Below are 23518 nucleotides of genomic sequence, written 5' to 3'. Positions count from 1 at the left end.
TAAGTGAGAGAGCTTGTTCTCGGAGTCTGAGTTTCCTAATAAGGTGTAGTGTATTGATAGGGGCCTATGTAGTTTATTACCTTGTTGCCAAGTCATTTCCCAGAGTGTTCGGGGTCGGTGCAATTCGGGTTGGAAACCCCAGCTAAGAAGAAAGCTCTTTAATCTTGTATATTCAAATGTCATATGCCTGGGTAGGTTGAAGCCAACCTGTATTTCTGAGAGTGTCATGAAGCGCGGGGTTGGTGAAGTGACCCAAATGTCAGCTACTGACTGTATTCCTATTCGCGTCCAGCTATGAGGGTGAGAGTCAGGTAGACCTCGTAGGAGACCCGTCATGGGAGTGATAGGTGAAGGGTGTGGGGCGATATGTGGATAATGTCTCAGGCGATATGTGGATAATGTCTCAGCTTATCCCACATAGTGAGGCATTCTCGTATTATGGTGTTACTAATGTCTGTGGTCCGTCGTAAGTGGGCAGGAATCCAAATCAAGTCCGGTAAGAATATGTGGTTTGGGAGAGAGGCTTGCTCTATGGTTTTCCATTTACTAGGGGAGTCCTTCGCACCCCATTGCGAGATGTGAGTGAGCATGGCTCCTTCATAATATCTTGTTATCGAAGGGGAGGCTATACCTCCTCTACTAAGGGGGCTTTGGAGGATTTTATGCGCTACTCTAGGGGGTTTATGCTGCCATATATATTTTGTAAATTCACTCTGAAATTGGTGGAGGAGATACCCCGGGATACGGAAAGGAAGACATCTGAATAGATAAGTAATTTTGGGTAGAAAGGACATCTTAAGGGCCGTTAGTCTGCCTATCCATGATATGTAAGTGTAATCCCATTTGTCTTTCAGAGTTCGCAGTTCGGCTAAAAGGGGCAAATAGTTGTCTTTAATCATCTGAGGGATATTGTTCGAAATCTTGACTCCTAAGTGGGAGATAAAATTGTTGGCGCATTGTACTCTATATTGGGTCTTTAGGGTGTCAGCTGTGTCTTGGGAGAAACCCCATGTGAAAATTTCTGTCTTATCTAAGTTTAATTTGTAAAGGGACATGTATCCAAAGGAGTCTAATATTTCCATCAGTCTCGGGAGTGAAGATAGAGGGTCTGAGGAGAATATCGTGATGTCGTCCGCGAAGAGCGCTATTTTATGAATAGTGCCATGTAGACGAACGCCATCAATTTTTTTATCTTGTCTGATTTGCTCTGCTAATGGCTCGATTGCCAGGGCAAAGAGAAGAGGTGAGAGTGGACACCCTTGTCTGGTGCCATTGGAGATTGAGAAGGGGGCCTAGTCCTCTAACTACTGCCGAGGGGGTAGAGTAAAGAGCCTGTATCGCTTTGATAATTTGATCTGGGAAACCAAAGGTTTTGAGGACTTCCCATAAGTAGGACCACCGAACGCGGTCAAAAGCCTTCTCTGCATCTAAAGAGATTACAGAGAATGGCCTATTAAGTCTGGTGGATTCAGTGCAGATGTTTAAGAGACGCCTAGTGTTGTCAGGACCTTCGCGATGGGGAATGAATCCTACTTGGTCTAAGTTTATAAGTTGCGGGAGTAATTTAGAGATGCGTGTAGCAAGTAATTTGGCATAAATTTTAACATCTAGATTGATCAGGGAAATTGGTCTGTAATTGGAGCATAAGGATGGGTCTTTTTGTGGCTTAGGAATAGTTATCACCGTGGCTTCCAAGAATTCCTTACTGAAACTTCCCTGTTCTCTAGCGTGATTAAAGAATCTTAGGAGTAGCGGGGTGAGCTCATTTGTGTAAGTTTTGTAGAAGGCTGCTGAGTAGCCATCTGGGCCTGGGGCTTTAAACGATTTTAAATGTGTTATTACGTGTTTAATTTCCCTAGGGGTAAAGGGAGATGAAAGCTTTTCTTGATCATCAGGCGACAGTGAGGGGAGATTTAAGTTGTGGAGGAAAGAGCAAATATTGCCGGCAGGAGTTAGTTTGTGGCTTGCTTTTTTTTCTAAATTATATAGATTTGAGTAGAATTTCTCAAAGCATGCGCCAATGTCTGAAGGTTTACGGTAGGTCTGGTTTCCAAAATGGATTTGGTTAATTCTTGAGGTACTCGCTCTGTTTTTGAGTTTATTAGCTAGTAATGTATCTGCTTTATTACTCTTGTGGTAAGTAATCTGTTTCAATTTGAATAAATTAGCTTGGGTGCGTTTCAGTTCTAGCTGGTTAATATGATTTTTGATTTTTATAATTTGAGCCATGGCGCTGTCTGAGGGTGTGTGTCTGTTGAGGAGTTCTAGTCGGCGTAGTTCGATATGAGATTTAGAGAGGGGTAAGCCAGATAGTTTTTTAAGGTATGCTTGTCTCTTGAGTATAAGACCTCTAAGGGTGGCCTTTGCCGCATCCCAGAGTGTGTTGTCTCTAACCTGATTATTATCATTAGTTTGGCAGTAAAATGTGATGTCTTTTCTAAGAGTTTCTTTGAATGCAGCATCCTGCAAGATATCATGTGGGAGGCGCCATGAAGGCCTCGCATTTTGTCGTTCCGTTGAGCGGAAAGTTACTGAGACTAGGTCATGATCAGACCATGGGCACAGGGAGATGTTAGAGTGTTTGACTTGGTCAAGGGTTTCTGCTGAGCAGAAGACATAGTCGAGTCTGGAGTACGTTTTGTGAGGGAATGAGAAGTGAGTGTAGTCTCTGTCTCTAGTGTGGAGTGATCGCCAAATATCATAGTAGCAGAAATGGGTAATAAGTTGTCTGAACTTTTGGGAGAGTTGAGCAGAAGGGGTAGCGTGTTTTGTGCGGGTAATTCTTTTCCTGTCTAGCTCCGGGTCCCAAGTCATATTAAAGTCCCCCGCTAGGATGACTCTGCCTATTTTTATCCGGTCAACTGTGTGTAGGATCCATTTGAGGTATCTGGGTTGGTGTGAGTTAGGGAGATAGAGACTAAAGTGTGGTCAGTATGGTCCAGCTTGCATGTTAGGATAAGAAATCTAGATTGCGGGTCTTTTAGAACTTGGATTGGTTCATATGCTACTCTTTTGTGAATTAAGATTACTGTGCCTCTCGCTTTCTTTGAGAAGGAGGTGTATTCAAGAACAGTATAGTCTTTAGATATCGTGTAAGTAGGGTTATCTAGCGTCCAATGTGTCTCCTGAAGGAAGGCTACATCGGGGTTATGGAATTTGAGCGATCTAGCTAACAAGCTACGTTTGTGTGGAGAGTTTAGGCCTCTTACATTATGGGTTAGTATTTTAAGGGGGGGCATAGGGATATATAGGGAGTGGATCAGGTCTTTTAATAAGAGTTAACTTAGATGGGGTAGGTGGGGGGAGGGGAATAGGTAATAGGTAGAGGAGAATAGAATTAGCGAAAATAGTTCGCTGCGATGGAGCCCTAGCGTGGGCTGCCTATGGGGGGGGGAGAGAAGCAAAGAGAAGCAGGGCTCAGTAGTGTGAGCCCTGCTCCGCAGTAATCACTATAATCTAAATTACAATTACAAGTGTGCAATTCTTAAATTAATAAACCAACATTGACATAGTGAACAAACATATAACTTAATTGTACCAGTTATTAGTAAACTTTTTAAACTTTAATTTAACCTCAGTCATAATCTGTTAGAAACAGGTCGAACTTCCAGGTTTAGTGGAATCCAGGTAAGTACCTATAGGGGTCACCAGACACATTTTTATGGTGGATTAGTTTTAGGTTTCTTAGCTCTTTGTTCTTTGATAGACCATTCAGGAGCCGAGGCTCTCAGCTTTGGGTAAGTAGGTTGTATTGGTGGAGGTTGTTCCGGGTGTAGGCCCCAAGCGGCCAGGAGGGTCATACCTTGAGGTATGGAGGTGATTGTGTGGCTCTGATTATTTCTGGTGACCACTAGGTTTGTAGGATGACCCCACCTGTACTTAATATTAGCTTTCCTTAGAGTTAAAGTAATTTGTTGGAAGGTTTTGCGGTATTGCCATGAAAGTTTAATTTTGACTTCACTGCCCCATTAAACAACATGATCACTGTACAAGGATTTATGAAAATACCTATATAGTCACCAAAGGTTATCAGTATCCTTTGGAGCTTATTAACATATTTTCAAGGTTTTTAATAGTGTCAGTTTTTTTCATGCTTAGTAAAAAAGCCGTTCTGAATAATTTTCATAAGTAAAAATCATGAGACATTCCCTAATCAAAAATAGTTTCGCCTTTAGTACACAAGGCACGAATATATAAAGAGCAGATAATTACTTAAATGGGCGTGAGGTTAACAATTTAAAAGGTTTAATCACAGGTGCATTTCTTTTTATCTATATAATCATAGAACATATATAATTAACGGACATTTAAATTAGAAGTTTCCCTGTTGACAGCAGTAACCGCATGTTGAAATACTAATCAAGGGCAGAGGGGGGAGCTATTGTACTGTACAGCCATTTCTTTATTAGCTTGACATGTGAAATAGCTGCTTTTTTAAATTTAGTCACCAGATGGCACTATAGCATTTAGATCGTAATTCTATGAACATAGTTATGTTTTACGTTAAAATATTATTAGGAGCTTAAATAGAATAATCTATCAAATATCTGGGTATTTGCCCTTAATAAAATGTAATATACATGTTTCTATATATTCATAAAAATGTTAAAACCTTTTTTTTATTGAATACATTCTTATTAAAATTTTACTGCAATATTAAAACCACAAATATAATTTTGCATTGTGATGTTGATATATTGAGCTTTCAATTTGCTCTGGATCTGTCTACCAAAGATAATCATTAGACTTTTCGCTCTTGATTATGGAATCCAAAATATTACAATGTTGAAAATCTGTTCTGCAAAATAGCTTTGCATTGTACAAGGTGCACCACAATATATTACACCGAGGTTCCTTGGATAGATATGTCAGTTATTTAGGGCCAATTAGCAGGGATATCGAATCTACTCTGAGAGTGGCACATTTTTAATGTGTCCGTCCAATTAAAAACATTGTTCTGGTTTCAATAAAGTTTGTTTGTGAAAGAAATATCTTGCAAAAAAAAAAAAAGAGTTGTGGAATTAATTAATGGAGCTGTATCTATCTTGCAACCATTAAAGGGACATGAAACCTTAACATTTACTTTCATTTTTCAGAAAGTGAATACAATTAAAAAACAGTTTCACGGGGGGAGGGGGGCTTGGGGGGGTTCGAGCGTGTGACAAAATGTCAGAGCTCCCAGAATAGCTGCCATCTGCGGCCATGGGCCCCAATTTATCAAGGTCTGTCAGACCTTGCTGAATACGGCGAGCGAGCAATACGCTCGCCGTATTCAGCATTGCACCAGCAGCTCACAAGAGCTGCTGGTGCAACGCCGCCCCCTGCAGACTTGCGGCCAATAAGCCGCCAGCAGGGGTATCAATCAACCCGATCGTACTCGATCGGGTTGATTTCCGGCGATGTCTGTCCGCCTGCTCAAAGCAGGCGGACAGGTTATGGAGCAGCGGTCTTTGTGACTGCTGCTTCATAACTGCTGTTTCTGGTGAGCCTGCAGGCTCGCCAGAAACACGGGGCATCAAGCTCCATACGGAGCTTGATAAATATGTCCCATGGTCTGGAGACGCCACGTGTCTAGACCATGGCCGAAGATGGCAGCTATTCTGGGAGCTCTGCCTTATAGACTTACTTCCTACCATGGAATCAATGCAAATATCATCCATCCAACGTTTAAGAATATCTTAAACTGAAAAGAAATCTTTATAGATCATCCAGATATCAATATTACCTACGGCAGAGCTCCCCACTTTGACTTATTTGGCCATTTTAGAACACAGGCTGAGTCCCGCCTGGGATACCGGGTATACAGATAGTAGTGGCAGCTCGTACAGTGACCTTTCATTCCCACAATGAAGGACCTCCATTCGTTAGTGAGAGCCCTTCTCATAGAACTAGAGGGGAAAATCGCCAATAGATATAGCAGCCTATCTCAACTTGTACAGAAAGCAACCACGTGGGACGACGCCAGCACAACTATCAGCGTGAGAAACTTAGATGCATGCGGGGAATCAGTAGCACATTCTGCAACCACAAAGCCGGACGAAGAGAATCCTGTCGACCCTGAGACGCCTGGAGACGGTCTGGAGGGCACAACTCACCTGACATAATTTTCTCCAATGGGGGATGCGGTCAATCCCCAAAAGAGACACTCTGAAGATGGCGGAGATCTCGGATGGACTGGGAGGCTGACGATGCCTTTTCCAGTCCTACTGCAGAGCGGTTTGCCAGGCGTAGAGGCTTACCGACAGGTTGCTTTGCTAACGCAGGAGGATTCGACTGGAGGCACAGAGGAGAGTTTTTTGCTGAGGTCAGCTCCCTTCTGGAGCGTCCTATCTACACCCATACACAGGCCTACTGGGCCTAAATCTCCTGCAGATAAGATCTCCGCAATGATTCTGCATTGTGCATCTACCAGAGGTTTTTTTGTTGCACCACATTTGCACGGCAGGTCCTGATTGCTATGAATTTGCATATTGCTGCACTAGCCTTTAAATCTGGCATCAGGTAAGACAGTTATCTCCTACTACCCTTCTTTATGGAGCTAGCCACCTCATAACTGAATTATATTGGCTCATACACATGATGACTTCATAGTCTAATACCCTATATGAGACTTTATGCTATCCAGTGAATTATAAGGTAGATTTTTTGTATTGAGGCTGCTTAGTTTGTTTTTTCTATTTTTCCATAAATCACCATGCAGCTAAGCATCTGCATCTAATGACTACATCCTTAGCGATAACCGTTAGGATGTCTGCTGTTACCTCAAGCTTGAATAATGGGGACTAGGGTATGCTCTTACAGCAACAAGATAAGCACATACTTTTCTGTCACCCTGAGACTGGGAAACTTATCAGCCGGCATAGCTTATACTATATTGCCAGAATACCACGCATACTTTTTTATGCTGCTAGGTTGGCAGCTGACCGATATCAGATAATTATTGTCAGTGTGACCTCTACATGATAACGGCAAATCAACTCATGTGTTCCAGCACTGTACTATTGTATTGCTTGTCTAAAATGTTCACCTACATATTCCTTAATGCCACCAGAGCCTATGTATACCTTCCTATTTGCCAGGAACTTACTTGCTTTATGCATGGTTTATGTTTGTTGTGCATTATTAGAGATACCTTTGTAATTTCTCTGTTGAATTGATTGAACTCAAGGTATGACATAAGCAGACGGTTTATATTGTTAAGTCTGCCATTTTAGCTATCGCAGTTTCATAGTAAGCTCTAATGTTCCAAAGACCTTTAAGTAACCCAGGTCTACCCTTTCAGAATCCTTTACATATGGTAATGTACTCTACTGTCTTTACACGTGAAATAAGCATCAAATGTTTGTTTTTAACTATCTAGTATTCCCACATCTCAGGGATTAAGTCTCCCCTCCTAATACCCTCAAGTTTTAGCAGGTCTATAAGAGACCATTAATACTTTCAGCTAGTTACTGAGCTGCCCCTACCTCACCCTATCTCAAGCAGTGCTTCTCCGCTGTCTACATTTCTTTCATGTAATTAGCAAGAGTCCATGAGCTAGTGACGTATGGGATATACATTCCTACCAGGAGGGGCAAAGTTTCCCAAACCTCAAAATGCCTATAAATACACCCCTCACCACACCCACAAATCAGTTTTACAAACTTTGCCTCCCATGGAGGTGGTGAAGTAAGTTTGTGCTAGATTCTACGTTGATATGCGCTTCGCAGCAGGCTGGAGCCCGGTTTTCCTCTCAGAGTGCAGTGAATGGAAGTAATTTCCAGGGAATGGAATAATCTGGGTAATTCTTTTACTCCTTCTAAAAGGTTTAAGAAATTGTATCCTGTGCCATCTGACAGATTAGAGTTTTGGGACAAAATCCCTAAAGTTGATGGGGCTATCTCTACTCTTGCTAAACGTACTACTATTCCTACGGCAGATAGTACTTCTTTTAAGGATCCTTTAGACAGGAAAATTGAATCCTTTCTAGGAAAAGCTTATTTATGTTCAGGTAATCTTCTTAGGCCTGCTATATCTTTGGTGGATGTTGCTGCAGCTTCAACTTTCTGGTTGGAGGCTTTAGCACAACAAGTAACAGATCATAATTTTCATAGCATTGTTAATCTTCTTCAACATGCTAATAACTTTATTTGTGATGCCATCTTTGATATCATTAGGGTTGATGTCAGGTATATGTCTTTAGCTATTTTAGCTAGAAGAGCTTTATGGCTTAAAACTTGGAATGCTGATATGTCTTATAAGTCAACTTTGCTATCCCTTTCTTTCCAAGGTAATAAATTGTTTGGTTCACAGTTGGATTCTATTATTTCAACTGTTACTGGGGGGAAAGGAACTTTTTTACCACAGGATAAAAAATCTAAAGGTAAATATAGGGCTACTAATCGTTTTCGTTCCTTTCGTCAGAATAAGGAACAAAAGCTTGATCCTTCCTCTACAGGAACGGTTTCTGTTTGGAAACCATCTCCAGTCTGGAGTAAATTCAAGCCTTTTAGAAAGCCAAAGCCAGCTCCCAAGTCCACATGAAGGTGCGGCCCTCATTCCAGCCCAGCTGGTAGGGGGCAGATTACGATTTTTCAAAGAAATTTGGATCAATTCGATTCACAGTCTTTGGATTCAGAACATTGTTTCACAAGGGTACAGAATAGGTTTCAAGATAAGGCCTCCTGCAAGAAGATTTTTTCTTTCTCGCGTTCCAATAAATCCAGTGAAGGCTCAAGCGTTTCTGAAATGTGTTTCAGATCTAGAGTTGGCTGGAGTAATTGTGCCAGTTCCAGTTCTGGAACAGGGTCTGGGGTTTTACTCAAATCTATTCATTGTACCAAAGAAGGAGAATTCCTTCAGACCAGTTCTGGATTTAAAAATATTGAATCGTTATGTAAGAATACCAACATTCAAAATGGTAACTATAAGGACTATTCTGCCTTTTGTTCAGCAAGGGCATTATATGTCCACAATAGATTTACAAGATGCATATCTGCACATTCCGATTCATCCAGATCATTTTCAGTTTCTGAGATTCTCTTTTCTAGACAAGCATTACCAGTTTGTGGCTCTGCCGTTTGGCCTAGCAACAGCTCCAAGGATTTTTACAAAGGTTCTCGGTGCCCTTCTATCTGTAATCAGAGAAAAGGGTATTGTGGTATTTCCTTATTTGGACGATATCTTGGTACTTGCTCAGTCTTCACATTTAGCAGAATCTCATACGAATCGACTTGTATCGTTTCTTCAAGAACATGGTTGGAGGATCAATTTACCAAAGAGTTCATTGATTCCTCAGACAAGGGTAACCTTTTTAGGTTTCCAGATAGATTCAGTGTCCATGACTCTGTCTTTGACGGACAAGAGACGTCTGAAATTGGTTTCAGCTTGTCGAAACCTTCAGTCTCAATCATTCCCTTCGGTAGCCTTATGCATGGAAATTCTAGGTCTTATGACTGTTGCATCGGACGCGATCCCCTTTGCTCGTTTTCACATGTGACCTCTTCAGCTATGTATGCTGAACCAGTGGTGCAGGGATTATACAAAGATATCACAATTAATATCTTTAAAACCGATTGTACGACACTCTCTGACGTGGTGGACAGATCACCATCGTTTAATTCAAGGGGCTTCTTTTGTTCTTCCAACCTGGACTGTGATCTCAACAGATGTGAGTCTGACAGGTTGGGGAGCTGTATGGGGGTCTCTGACAGCGCAGGGGGTTTGGGAATCTCAAGAGGCGAGATTACCAATCAACATTTTGGAACTCTGTGCGACTTTCAGAGCTCTTCATTCGTGGTCTCTTCTGAAGAGAGAATCATTCATTTGTTTTCAGACGGACAATGTCACAACCGTGGCATATGTCAATCATCAAGGAGGGACTCACAGTCCTCTGGCTATGAAAGAAGTATCTCGAATACTTGCATGGGCGGAATCCAGATCCTGTCTAATTTCTGCGGTTCACATCCCAGGTATAGACAATTGGAAAGCGGATTATCTCAGTCGCCAGACTTTACATCCGGGCGAATGGTCTCTTCACCCAGAGGTATTTCTTCAGATTGTTCAAATGTGGGGACTTCCAGAAATAGATCTGATGGCTTCTCATCTAAACAAGAAGCTCCCCAGGTATCTGTCCAGATCCAGGGATCCTCAGGCGGAAGCAGTGGATGCATTGTCACTTCCTTGGAAGTATCATCCTGCCTATATCTTTCCGCCTCTAGTTCTTCTTCCAAGAGTGATTTCCAAGATTCTAAAGGAGCGTTCGTTTGTTCTGCTGGTGGCTCCAGCATGGCCTCACAGGTTTTGGTATGCGGATCTTGTTCGGATGGCTACTTGCCAACCGTGGACTCTTCCGTTAAGACCAGACCTTCTATCGCAATGTCCTTTTTTCCATCAGGATCTCAAATCATTAAATTTGAAGGTATGGAGATTGAACGCTTGATTATCAGTCATAGAGGTTTCTCTGACTCTGTAATTAATACTATGTTACAGGCTCGTAAATCTGTGTCTAGGAAGATATATTATCGAGTCTGGAACACTTACATTTCTTGGTGTTCTTCTCATCATTTTTCTTGGCATTCTTTTAGAATTCCTAGAATTTTACAGTTTCTTCAGGATGGTCTGGATAAAGGTTTGTCTGCAAGTTCCTTGAAAGGACAAATTTCTGCTCTTTCTGTGCTGTTTCACAGAAAGATTGCTAATCTTCCTGATATTCATTGTTTTGTACAGGCTTTGGTTCGTATAAAACCTGTCATTAAGTCAATTTCTCCTCCTTGGAGTTTGAATTTGGTTTTGGGGGCTCTTCGAGCTCCTCCGTTTGAACCTATGCATTCGCTGGATATTAAATTACTTTCTTGGAAAGTTTTGTTTCTTTTGGCCATCTCTTCTGCTAGAAGAGTTTCTGAATTATCTGCTCTTTCTTGTGAGTCTCCTTTTCTGATTTTTCATCAGGATAAGGCGGTGTTACGAACTTCATTTAAATTTTTACCTAAGGTTGTGAATTCTAACTACATTAGTAGAGAAATTGTGGTTCCTTCATTGTGTCCTAATCCTAAGAATTCTAAGGAAAGATCGTAGCATTCTTTGGATGTAGTTAGAGCTTTGAAATATTTTGTTGAAGCTACTAAAGATTTCCGAAAGACTTCTAGTCTATTTGTTATCTTTTCCGGTTCCAGGAAAGGCCAGAAGGCTTTTGCCATTTCTTTGGCATCTTGGTTAAAGTCTTTGATTCATCATGCTTATGTTGAGTCGGGCAAAACTCCGCCTCAAAGGATTACAGCTTATTCTACTAGGTCAGTTTCTACTTCCTGGGCGTTTAGGAATGAAGCTTCGGTTGATCAGATTTGCAAAGCAGCAACTTGGTCTTCTTTGCATACTTTTACTAAATTCTACCATTTTGATGTGTTTTCTTCTTCTGAAGCAGTTTTTGGTAGAAAAGTACTTCAGGCAGCTGTTTCAATTTGATTCTTCTGCTTATATTTTCAGTTTTTTTCATTATAAAATTGAAACTTTAGTTTGGGGTGTGGATGGTTTTTCAGCGGAATTGGCTGTCTTTATTTTTATCCCTCCCTTTCTAGTGACTCTTGCGTGGAAGTTCCACATCTTGGGTATTCATTATCCCATACGTCACTAGCTCATGGACTCTTGCTAATTACATGAAAGAAAACATAATTTATGTAAGAACTTACCTGATAAATTCATTTCTTTCATATTAGCAAGAGTCCATGAGGCCCACCCTTTTTATGGTGGTTATGATTTTTTTGTATAAAGCACAATTATTCCAATTCCTTATTTTTTTATGCTTTCGCACTTTTTTCTTATCACCCCACTTCTTGGCTATTCGTTAAACTGATTTGTGGGTGTGGTGAGGGGTGTATTTATAGGCATTTTGAGGTTTGGGAAACTTTGCCCCTCCTGGTAGGAATGTATATCCCATACGTCACTAGCTCATGGACTCTTGCTAATATGAAAGAAATGAATTTATCAGGTAAGTTCTTACATAAATTATGTTTTTTTACCTTTATTGTTATTGCTATTACCTTACCTTATTGTACTATTAATTCAGTTATCTCCATTTCTATTATGCGACATCAGATCCAATGGGATCTTATCACTACTGTATTTTTATACTAAGATTATAAAATTATACTTTACTGTTACAACTATAGTTGTAAGTTCACATCTACTAAGTGTTATCAGAAGCATTTGGGTCGCAAAGATGACTATCATATCCCACTGATCTTTCCTATATCACAGGGTCTACGAGTGACCAGCTACATAGTCAACCATGTAAACTTTTCAAATGATAAAATGGAGGTTCCAGTAGTACATATTTAATCTTTACCCATTTTGTATATTGCTTACATCACTGGATTTACTTAACTGATATTTTCTTTGACTATTATTTTGTCTGACGTTTATTGAACGTTTTTTGTTATGTATAACCTCAATAAAAATCTATTTGAAAGAAAAAACAGTTTCAAATTTAATTATATTTTAAAATGTACTTGTTCTTTTGGTATCCTTTGTTGAAAAGCAGGTAGGTACTAGCAGTGGCGTATTCAGCTTTTTTGCTGCCCTAGGCACTTAAAATTCTGCTGCCCCCGCCCCCCAAAAAACGGTTTTAGGCCTTTTTTCCCCTTAATATTTTTTTGGGTCAGTGTGTAAAATTTTTGTTTGTTTGTTTTTCATAACAATTCAAAAGAAAATGGGCTAGCAAACCACTTGCATACAGGTGGGTTGAATTGCATGCATCTCATACCTTTTTCTCCCTGAGAGAAAGGAAGGGGAGGGGGGAAAAGGGAAGGAAAGGAAAGAAGGAAGGGAGGGAGAGAGAGAGAAAAGTGGGGAGGGAGAGGAGAAAAGGGGGAGGGAAAGAAGGGAGGGAAAGAAGGGAGCAAGGGATGAAGTTGAGAGAAAGAAGGGAGGGAGGGAAAGAAGGGGGGAGGGAGGGAAAGAAATAAGGGAGGGAGTGAGTTGAGGGAGGAAGGGAGGGAGAAAGAGAAAGAAGGGAGAGAGGAAGGGAGGGAGAAAGGGAAAGAAGGGAGAGAGGAAGGGAGGAAAAGAAGAATACACTTTGAAACAATCACTGCCCTTCACATGCAACAACATAGGGGCCTATTTATGAAATGTCTGTCCGACATGATCCGATCAGCGGATCATGTCCAACAGACATTGCTGAATGCGGAAAACAATACGTTCTCCACATTCAGCAATGCACCAGCAGCTCTTGTGAACTGTTGGTGCAATGCCGCCCCCTGCAGATTTGTGGCCCATCGGCCGCTAGCAGGGGATGTCAATCAACCCGATTGTATTCAATCGGGTTGATTTCACGCGATCTCTGTCCACTTCCTCAGAGCAGGCAGACAGGTTATTGAGCAGCGGTTTTTAGACCGCTGCTTCATAACTGGCGTTTCTGGCGAGTCTGAAGGGGGCCCATTGATAAATGGGCCCCATAGAGTAATTAGCATCATTCAAGTAATGAAACTTTTTAAGTGTCTGTTTACTATTTACTATGTTGGTTCATGAATGCAGAGAAAGCTAGCTATTAGTAGCTAACATACATTAGCACTGAGAGTTTATGATTAGACATCACATGAATGCAGAGAAAACTAGCTATTAGTAGCTAACATACATTAGCACTGAGAGTTTATGATTAGACATCACATGAATGCAGAGAAAGCTAGCTATTAGTAGCTAACATACATTAGCACTGAGAGTTTATGATTAGAAGTCACATGAATGCAGAAAAAGCTAGTTATTAGTAGCTAACATACATTAGCACTGAGTTTATGATTAGACATCACATGAATGCAGAGAAATCTAGCTATTAGTAGCTAACATACATTAGCACTGAGAGTTTATGATTAGACATCACATGAATGCAGAGAAAGCTAGCTATTAGTAACTAACATACATTAGCGCTGAGAGTTTATAATTAGACATCACATGAATGCAGAGAAAGCTAGCTATTAGTAGCTAACATACATTAGCGCTGAGAGTTTATGATTAGACATCACATGAATGCAGAGAAAGCTAGCTATTAGTAGCTAACATACATTAGCGCTGAGAGTTTATGATTAGACATCACATGAATGCACAGAAAGCTAGATATTAGTAGCTAACATACATTAGCGCTAAGAGTTTATGATTAGACATCACATGAATGCACAGAAAGCTAGCTATTAGTAGCTAACATACATTAGCGCTGAGAGTTTATGATTAGACATCACATGAATGCAGATAAAGCTATTAGTAGCTAACATACATTAGCGCTGAGAGTTTATGATTAGACATCACATGACTGCAGAGAAAGCTAGCTATTAGTAGCTAACATACATTAGCGCTGAGAGTTTATGATTAGACATCACATGAATTCAGAGAAAGCTAGCTATTAGTAGCTAACATACATTAGCGCTGAGAGTTTACGATTAGACATCACAAGCTGATCTAAGCAGTGCACAGACGCATCCAGTCTGTTAGTTACAAAGACCTGCAAAAAGCATTGCGCTCGCAGACCCACCACAGCTGACAAGGGGAGGCAGCATATCAGCACAAGGTCTTTTCCTCCAGCCGCATATCCCTGTGCAAGTTTCTTACCAAGAACGCTTCCACTACAAAATGCCAGTGGCTCTAAATAAAGCAACGCTTTAAAGGAGCACTGCCTGTAAAGAGCGACCTTAATCAGCGCATGTGCATTGTCTTCTCTGTAAAAGCCAGCACTTTATCGCTCACTGTACTGTGTGCTGGCTTTTAGAGAGAGAATAGGGCAGATGTGCTGCCCGTCCCAAATCTGCTGCCCTAGGCACCGGCCTTGTTGGCCTAGGCCATAATACGCCCTTGGGTACTAGACATGCACATTTCTAGAGCACAAAATAGCAGCAGTTTTGTAAGACTACATTTAACAATGTTATACATTGCAAGAGAACTAGAGGGCATTATTTGCTGCCATGTAGTGCTCCATACTCTACCTACCTAGGTTTGCTCTTCAACAAAGAATACCATCGCCTAGATTTAGAGTTTGGCGGTAGCCGTCAAAACCAGTGTTAGAGGCTCCTAACGCTGGTTTTTACCGCCCGCTGGTATTTGGAGTCAGTCATTAAAGGGTCTAACGCTCACTTTGCAGCCGCGACTTTTCCATACCGCAGATCCCCCTACGCCAATTGCGTATCCTATCTTTTCAATGGGATCTTTCTAACGCCGGTATTTAGAGTCTTGGCTGAAGTGAGCTTTAGAACTCTAACGACAAAATTCCAGCCACAGAAAAAAAACAGGAGTTAAGAGCTTTTTGGGCTAACGCCGGTTCATAAAGCTCTTAACTACTGTGCTCTACAGTACACTAACACCCATAAACTACCTATGTACCCCTAAACCGAGGCCCCCCCACATCGCCGCCACTCGATTAAATTGTTTTATAACCCCTAATCTGCCGACCGCACACCGCCGCCACCTACGTTATACTTATGTACCCCTAATCTGCTGCCCCTAACACCGCCGACCCCTATATTATATTTATTAACCCCTAATCTGCCCCCTCAACGTCGCCGACACCTACCTACACTTATTAACCCCTAATCTGCCGACCGGACCTCACCGCTACTATAATAAATGTATTAACCCCTAAAGCTAAGTCTAACCCTAACACTAACACCCCCCTAAGTTAAATATAATTTAAATCTAACGAAATAAATTAACTCTTATTAAATAACTATTTAATAGCTACCTAGTTAAAATAATTACAAAATTACCTGGAAAATAAATCCTAACCTAAGTTACAATTAACACTACACTATTAATAAATTACTTAAATAAAATACCTACAATTATCTACAATTAAACCTAACACTACACTATCAATAAATTAATTAAATACAATACCTACAAATAAATACAATTAAATAAACTAACTAAAGTACAAAAAATAAAAAAGAACTAAGTTACAAAAAATAAAAAAATATTTACAAACATTAGAAAAATATTACAACAATTTTAAACTAATTACACCTACTCTAAGCCCCCTAATAAAATAACAAAGCCCCCAAAATAAAAAAATGCCCTACCCTATTCTAAAATTAAAATAGAAAAGCTCTTTTACCTTACCAGCCCTTAAAAGGGCCCTTTGTGGGGCATGCCCCAAAGAATTCAGCTCTTTTGCCTGTAAAAAAAAACATACAATACCCCCCCCCAACATTACAACCCACCACCCACATACCCCTAATCTAACCCAAACCCCCCTTAAATAAACCTAGCACTAAGCCCCTGAAGATCTCCCTACCTTGTCTTATTTAAGTAATTTATTGCTAGTGTAGTGTTAGGTTTAATTGTAACTTAGGTTAGGATTTATTTTACAGGTAAATTTGTAATTATTTTAACTAGGTAACTATTAAATAGTTATTAACTATTTAATAGCTATTGTACCTGGTTAAAATAATTACAAAGTTGCCTGTAAAATAAATATAAATCCTAAAATAGCTACAACATAATTATAATTTATATTGTAGCTATATTAGGGTTTATTTTACAGGTAAGTATTTAGCTTTAAATAGGAATAATTTATTTAATAAGAGTTAATTTATTTTGTTAGATTTAAATTATATTTAATTTAGGGGGGTGTTAGGGTTATGGTTAGACTTAGCTTTAGGGGTTAATACATTTATTAGAGTAGCAGCGAGGTCCGGTCGGCAGATTAGGGGTTAATAATTGAAGTTAGGTGTCGGCGATGTTAGGGAAGGCAGATTAGGGGTTAATATTATTTATTATAGGGTTATTGAGGCGGGAGTGAGGCGGATTAGGGGTTAATAACTTTATTATAGTAGCGGTGAGGTCCGGTCGGCAGATTAGGGGTTAATAATTGTAGGTAGCTGGCGGCGACGTTGTGGGGGGCAGATTAGGGGTTAATAAATATAATATAGGGGTCTGCGGTGTTAGGGGCAGCAGATTAGGGGTACATAACTATAATGTATGTTGCGACGGTGTACGGAGCGGCAGATTAGGGGTTAAAAATAATATGCAGGGGTCAGCGATAGCGGGGGCGGCAGATTAGGGGTTAATAAGTGTAAGGTTAGGGGTGTTTAGACTCGGGGTACATGTTAGAGTGTTAGGTGCAGACGTAGGAAGTGTTTCCCCATAGACAACAATGAGGCTGCGTTAAGAGCTGAATGCTGCTTTTTTGCAGGTGTTAGGTTTTTTTTCAGCTCAAACTGTCCCATTGTTTCCTATGGGGGAATCGTGCACGAGCACGTTTTTGAAGCTGGCCGCGTCCGTAAGCACCGCTGGTATTGAGAGTTGCAGTGGCGGTAAATTATGCTCTACGCTCCCTTTTTGGAGCCTAACGCACTGAAAACCCAGCCATTCTGTGAATTCTAAATACCAGCGGTATTTAAAAGGTGCGGCCAAAAAAAAGCATGCGTAGCTAACGCACCCCTTCTAACGCAAAACTCCAAATCTAGGCCCATGAGAATTAAGTCAATTTGGTAACAGAAGCAAAATTGGAAACATTTTAAAATGTGAGTGCTCTGTCTGAATCAGTGAAAAAGATTTGAGGTTTCATATCCCTGAGTATATTATAAAAGTCCATCAATAAAACAGGGCCCTCTCACATATACACAAAAGAAAACTATTCAAGAAAAATGAAAAGGAGTGAACCTCGACTGCTTTAATATAGTGAGACAAATTACTTTACAAGGACAATGTAGTCTTCAGGAATTTTATATGCTTGAAAGAGGTTTCGGTGAAAACCCTGCCCAATCCTCTAGAACTCATGATGCTGAGAAACTCTTTAGGCTGTCTGGGCATCATGGGAAATGTAGTTCCAAAACATCTGGGGACCCAAGTTTGATGACCCCTGCTCTAGACCACCCAGACAATGCCCCTGGCTGGCATAAAAGGGACATTTATACTGTAAACTCAGTTTCCCCTTAATTAGTTTCTCAATGACTTACTATTGTAAGCAGAATATAAAATATATGGGAAACTCCTCCTTTAGGTCTATTTTTGTATATAGCTGTTTTTCCTAATATGTTCAACAGGGATTTGCTGTCAATATGGTAGGGCATTACTATGAGGCTTTGTTAACTAGCAGAGACCTTTGGGAAGGGACTCTAAATGTTTTGAAGATCATAATTAAGTCACACTATGTTTTAGCTAAGGTGTAAAAACTCTTGATTAATTATGCATTCTTATTGATTCTGTTCCCTCTCAGATCTCCATCCGCTGTGGAAACAGTAGATTCAAGATCTATGTGAATGGCCAGCACTTTTGTGACTTCAAACACAGGTTCACAGCTTTCCAGATGATTGATGGGTTGGAGATTGGAGGCAACGTGGTGTTGTCTTTTGTGCAGATCTAAGAATCCTGAAGAGATCCTAAATAGCTTATTATCTTTTCCACAGGAGCTACTCTGCCCGTCTTGAGGATCTTCTGTAATTGATCCTGAGAAAGTCAACCTAAGTCACTAGCCAATTCAACTTTAAGGAGGTTCTGTACCTATCCTGATTTCCTGTTTCTCAGCTTACTATGAGTAACCTTTTAATCCAGAATTCATATAAATTCCAACCTCCAATATTTCTATTTATTTTTTAACTGGGTCCATAAGTACAAAACCAATAATATGTCAGGCCTGCAATAGGCCCTTAGTCATGACTATTGCAGACCTGAAACATTGTTGTTTTTTGTACTTATGGACCCAGTTAAAAAATAAAGATCTTTTTACAAATTTTGCAAGTTGGAAATTATATGAATTCTGGATTCTGATTAGCACTTGGCAAGTCCTTTTCCGTGCCCCATATATGAGGTGTGTTGTCTTACTACCTTCGATATTTGAACCTTTTAATCCATCACAAGAAGCTTCATAACTTTTAGGTGTTTCCTTGCTCCTCTTAAATAGGTCATAAATGTTTAACAGTCATCCCTGAAGAGTTTCATAACCCAATCTAAATGCCTCATTAATTTCTCAAGGCTCTGTGATGATCCAGAATAATAAACGTAACGTGATGAAAATGTTATTTGATTTGTAGTTTTATGTTTTCTTTATTTCTGTGGTTGTTTAAAGGGACAGTAAAGCCAAAATTAAAATGTAATGATTAGTATAAAACATGTTATTTTAAACAACCTTCCAATATACAAATATTATTATAAAATGTGCTTTGTTTTCTTGGTGTCCTTTGCTGAAGGGTAAGCGTAGGTAGGTTGATAGGAGGTAAGAAATGTGCACATGTCTTTAGCATTCTATAGCAGCAGTGTTTGCAACAATATATAACATTGCTATAAACATTATTGCAAACACTGCTGACAGATGACTAAAGACACGTGCACGCTCCTGAGTTCACCTAGGATTATTCGTTAACAAAGGATAAAAATATAACTAAGCCACATTGAAAATATAACTAAATTAAAAAGTTGTTCAAAATGACATGTTCTATCCAATCCATTCAAGTTTAATTTTGACTTTACTGTCCCCTTAAACTCTTTTTTTCAACACCATTCACTCTTTACATTCATCTGTCATTATATCCTTCCATTGCTATATTCACATATTTTTGCTTTTTATTTTTTCTAATTATCATGTCTAACTCATCTTTTAGCTGTTTGTTCTCCTTCATACCTTTACTCTTTATCTCTCTCTTAGGATCTGATGATCCAAACCTCTCCGCTCTGGCGAGATGATCTAATTACGTCTCGTCAGTCCCACAAGGTCCCTCAAAGACTTTTAAAAATGTGATTTTTTTATTCTTGAGAGTTGTTTATCTCTTTATGCAGAATTCTAGATGTGAAGAAGAGACACTTATATTGCAAAATAATGATAAAAAAAAATCCCCAAAGACTTAGCAATATTTCTCTCCATGCCGGAGGGTTTTTGATCATCGGCCTATAATCTCTCTTCTCTATTCTATAACCAAGTACCGCACAAGTCTCATTCTCCATTTCTCTTTCACTTAGCCTCCTCTTGGGGTTGTCTATGAATAAGGCCTGAAGGCGAAATGCGTAAGACAACCCACTGCCTGCTGCTTCTTACTCTTAACCTTTTTGTATCCTGTGTTAATAAAGTTCAGAATTGTATTCCTTGTGCTTTGAATGAGTCGCTGGTTTCTCAGATCTTGGATCCTCTTAGGGTTCAACAGCTAAAATCCCCCTCTCCGTCCCACCTAATATCACCTTGTGCCCACTTATCTCACACTAATTATTTATTTTTAATTTTTTTCATTTTTATTTAACTCATCCATATAACTTCAACCCCTTTTTAAATGTTTCTCTTTTTTGTGTTCCCTTTAATCACTTGCACATGTAGGTTCTAGATGATACTACAGACATGCACATTAAAAAGGCATTAAACACCTCAATATATTAATATAACTTGTTCATAGGCTAAGAAATCAGCCTATGGGGTAATATTTATCAAGCAGTTGATGCTGTTTATTCCGTATGAGCCTTCTGGCTTGCTGGAAACAGGAGTTAAAGAAGCAGCGGCCTTAAGACCGCTGCTCCTTAACTCGTGGGGGTCTATTTAACAAGGGCTGAATGGCCCCTGTTCCCCTTGTTTCCGCACGTGCCTTCAGGCTCACCGGAAACAGGAGTTAAGAAGCAGCGGTCTTGAGACCGCTGCTCCTAAACTCATACGCCGCCTCTGACGCAGTGTATAGCAATCCGCCCGATCATGTACGATCGGGTTGATTGACACCCCCTGCTAGTGGCCGATTGGCCGCGAATGTGCAGGGGGCTGCAGCGAATCATGTCTGCCCGGCATTTGATAAATGTACCCCTATGAGCCTACCTAGGTTTAGACTTCAACAAAGAATACCAAAAGAACAAAGCATATTTGATGACAAAACTAAATTGGAAAGTTGTTTAAAATTGCACGCCCTATCTGAATCATAAATGTTTAATTTGACTTTACTGTCCCTTTAAATTTATCTCATGCCCCTAAAATACAGATAAATAATGTCCCAGGCTTTTCAAACCTGTCCTCAAACCTCCCCAACAGGCCAGATTTTCAGGATTACCTTGGATGAGAGCAGGTAAAATAACCATGGTTACTAATCAGCTGATTATTTCACCTGTGCTCCAGTTCAAATATCCTCAAAATCTGGCTTGTTAGGGAGTTCTGAGGACAGGTTTGAAAACCAGTGCTTTAACTCATTCTAGCATCTAATTACAAATGGATTCTGGATTCTGCCATTATTACACATGAACTGGGCTCTAAAGCACAATACCAGCATAGAGAAAGAACCAGTTTCTAGGTAATAAAACTGTATGCGGTGTATTCACTAAAGTTCACTCATCTCTCTTCTATAGGAACCTGCTAAGTTACAGAACTTGAAGATGCCTTTTAGCTAAATGCCAGTAATTACAGTATGCATAATAAAAACACAATGCAATAGCACTTAGTCTGAAATTAGTAGTAGATTTTTTTTCTGTCAAATTTCAGTCATGTCTATTTCCACTTTCACTGTATCATGTGACAGCCATCAGCCAATCACAAATGCATATAAGTATATTCTGTGAATTCTTGCACATGCTCAGTAGGTGTAAATATAAAAAGACTGTGCACATTTTGTTAATGTAAGTAAATTGGAAAGTTGTTTAAAATTGCTGCTTTATCTGAATCATAAAAGTTTAATTTTACTTGAGTGTCCCTTTTAACGTTGCACAAAAAGCCAGATTTTATGAATCATATTCCATTATTATTTAACTTTACACATTTACAATGTAAGCTGCACCACGGCACACAATAATCCAGGTTGTAATTCACCAGATGTACATTACGGGTTAAAGGCAAATTAAACTCCCAGTTTAGCTCCCTATAAAATATCATTGTTTATATTGAAACAATTTACAATGCATATTCATTGTTTTATTTTTCCTATAATTGGAATCTTAAAGTTTTATTATTCTGACACTCCTACATGCGTCAGTGATTGGTTAATCAGTATAGGAGCTCATTTAATTCCTATTCCTAATTTTACACAGCAAAAGAGATAAGACAAAAAACACTGAAGAGGTGTTTTACGGGGCTGTATAAATAGTCTGAAAAACGATGATCATTTTGCTAGAAATTACAATTTTAAAGGGACATGAAACCCAGTTTTTTTCTATCATGATTTAGATAGAGAATACAATTTAAAAAAAAGGAGGGGGGGAGAGGGGGGAGAGGGGGGGGGGAGAGCGCAAAATCATGTTCACCCGGCATCGCTAATTACCGACAGCAGAGAGAGAGCGCAAAAGAGAGGGGAAGAGAGAGGGGGGAGAGAGCGCAAAAGAGATGGGGGAGAGAGAGAACACAAAAGAGATGGGGGAGAGAGCGCAAAAGAGAGGGGAGAGAGAGCGCAAAAGAGAGGGGGGGAGAGGAGGAGGGGGGGAGAGCGCAAAATCATGTCCGCCCGGCATCGCTAATTACCGACAGCAGAGAGAGCGCAAAAGAGAGGGGGAGAGAGCGCAAAAGAGATGGGGGAGAGAGAGAACACAAAAGAGATGGGGAAGAGAGCGTAAAAGAAAGGGGAGAGAGCGCAGAAGAGAGGGGGGGAGAGAGGAGGGGGAGAGAGGAGGGGGGAGAGCGCAAAATCATATCCGCCTGGCATCGCTAATTACCAACAGCAGAGAGAGCGCAAAAGAGAGGGGGAGAGAGAGGGGGGAGAGAGCGCAAAAGAGATGTGGAAGAGAGAGAACACAAAAGAGATGGAGAGAGAGCGCAAAAGAGAGGGGAGAGAGAGAGAGCGCAAAAGAGAGGGGGAGAGAGAGAGCGCAAAAGAGAGGGTGGAGAGAGAGAGCTCAAAAGAGAGGGGGGAGAGAGAGCTTAAAAGAGAGGGGGAGAGAGAGAGCAAAAGAGAGGGGAGAGAGAGAGTGCAAAAGAGAGGGGGGAGAGAGAGCTTAAAAGAGAGGGGGGAGAGAGAGCTTAAAAGAGAGGGGGAGAGAGAGAGTGCAAAAGAGAGGGGGAGAGAGAGAGAGCGCAAAAGAGAGGGGGAGAGAGAGAGCAAAAGAGAGGGGGGAGAGAGAGAGCAAAAGAGAGGGGGAGGGAGAGAGCGCAAGGGGTGGGACCGCTGTACTGCAAAAAATGGCCCGTGTGAACGGGCTTTAGGATTAGTTTTTAATATTAAAATAAAAAATAAACAATAAAATGAATAATACAATAAAATATAATATAAGGCAAAAGCACCAGAAAATACTATATGCATAGTTTCCAATAGGGACGGGCGAATGTTTTACAACATTCGAAAAATAAAACACATTTGTTTGTTCATTTCAAATTTCGAATGTTTGCACAACATTCTAACATTTGTTTAAGGAATAGTATTTCTATTCTAATGCTAAAACGGAGGATTGACCTCCCAACAATAACTATTAACTATGTGTAATACTGGAGCAGTGTTGACCGGTCTGAGGAGTAAGAAAACTAATATCAAAGTACGGCAAAATGCACATCAGGCGCTCTGAGAGACCAGCAACCTAAAATATTTGGGAACCATTTATACTAATCTGATATTAGTTTTCTTATTTCTCAGACAGGTCAACACTGCTCCAGTATTACACATACGCCTAGATTTAGAGT

The 23518-nt window shown here is 40.2% G+C and overlaps 1 protein-coding gene across 1 annotated transcript in view; it reads left to right on the top strand.

Annotated features, from left to right (window-relative positions):
* The window catches only part of LOC128666796 (galectin-4-like), a 63263-nt gene extending 44283 nt beyond the window's left edge, over positions 1-18980 (top strand). Inside the window, exon 9 of the mRNA XM_053721591.1 lies at positions 18179-18980. Coding sequence (XP_053577566.1) covers positions 18179-18325 — 147 coding nt within the window. The 3' untranslated portion in view covers positions 18326-18980. The remainder of the gene's footprint in view (positions 1-18178) is intronic.
* The last annotated feature ends 4538 nt before the right edge of the window (positions 18981-23518 follow it).

This window comes from Bombina bombina, chromosome 7 (assembly GCF_027579735.1).
Source record: "Bombina bombina isolate aBomBom1 chromosome 7, aBomBom1.pri, whole genome shotgun sequence".
Lineage (NCBI taxonomy): Eukaryota > Metazoa > Chordata > Amphibia > Anura > Bombinatoridae > Bombina > Bombina bombina.
The sequence above is the reverse complement of the archived record's forward strand: the minus strand, read 5'-3'. Positions and strand labels throughout refer to the sequence as shown.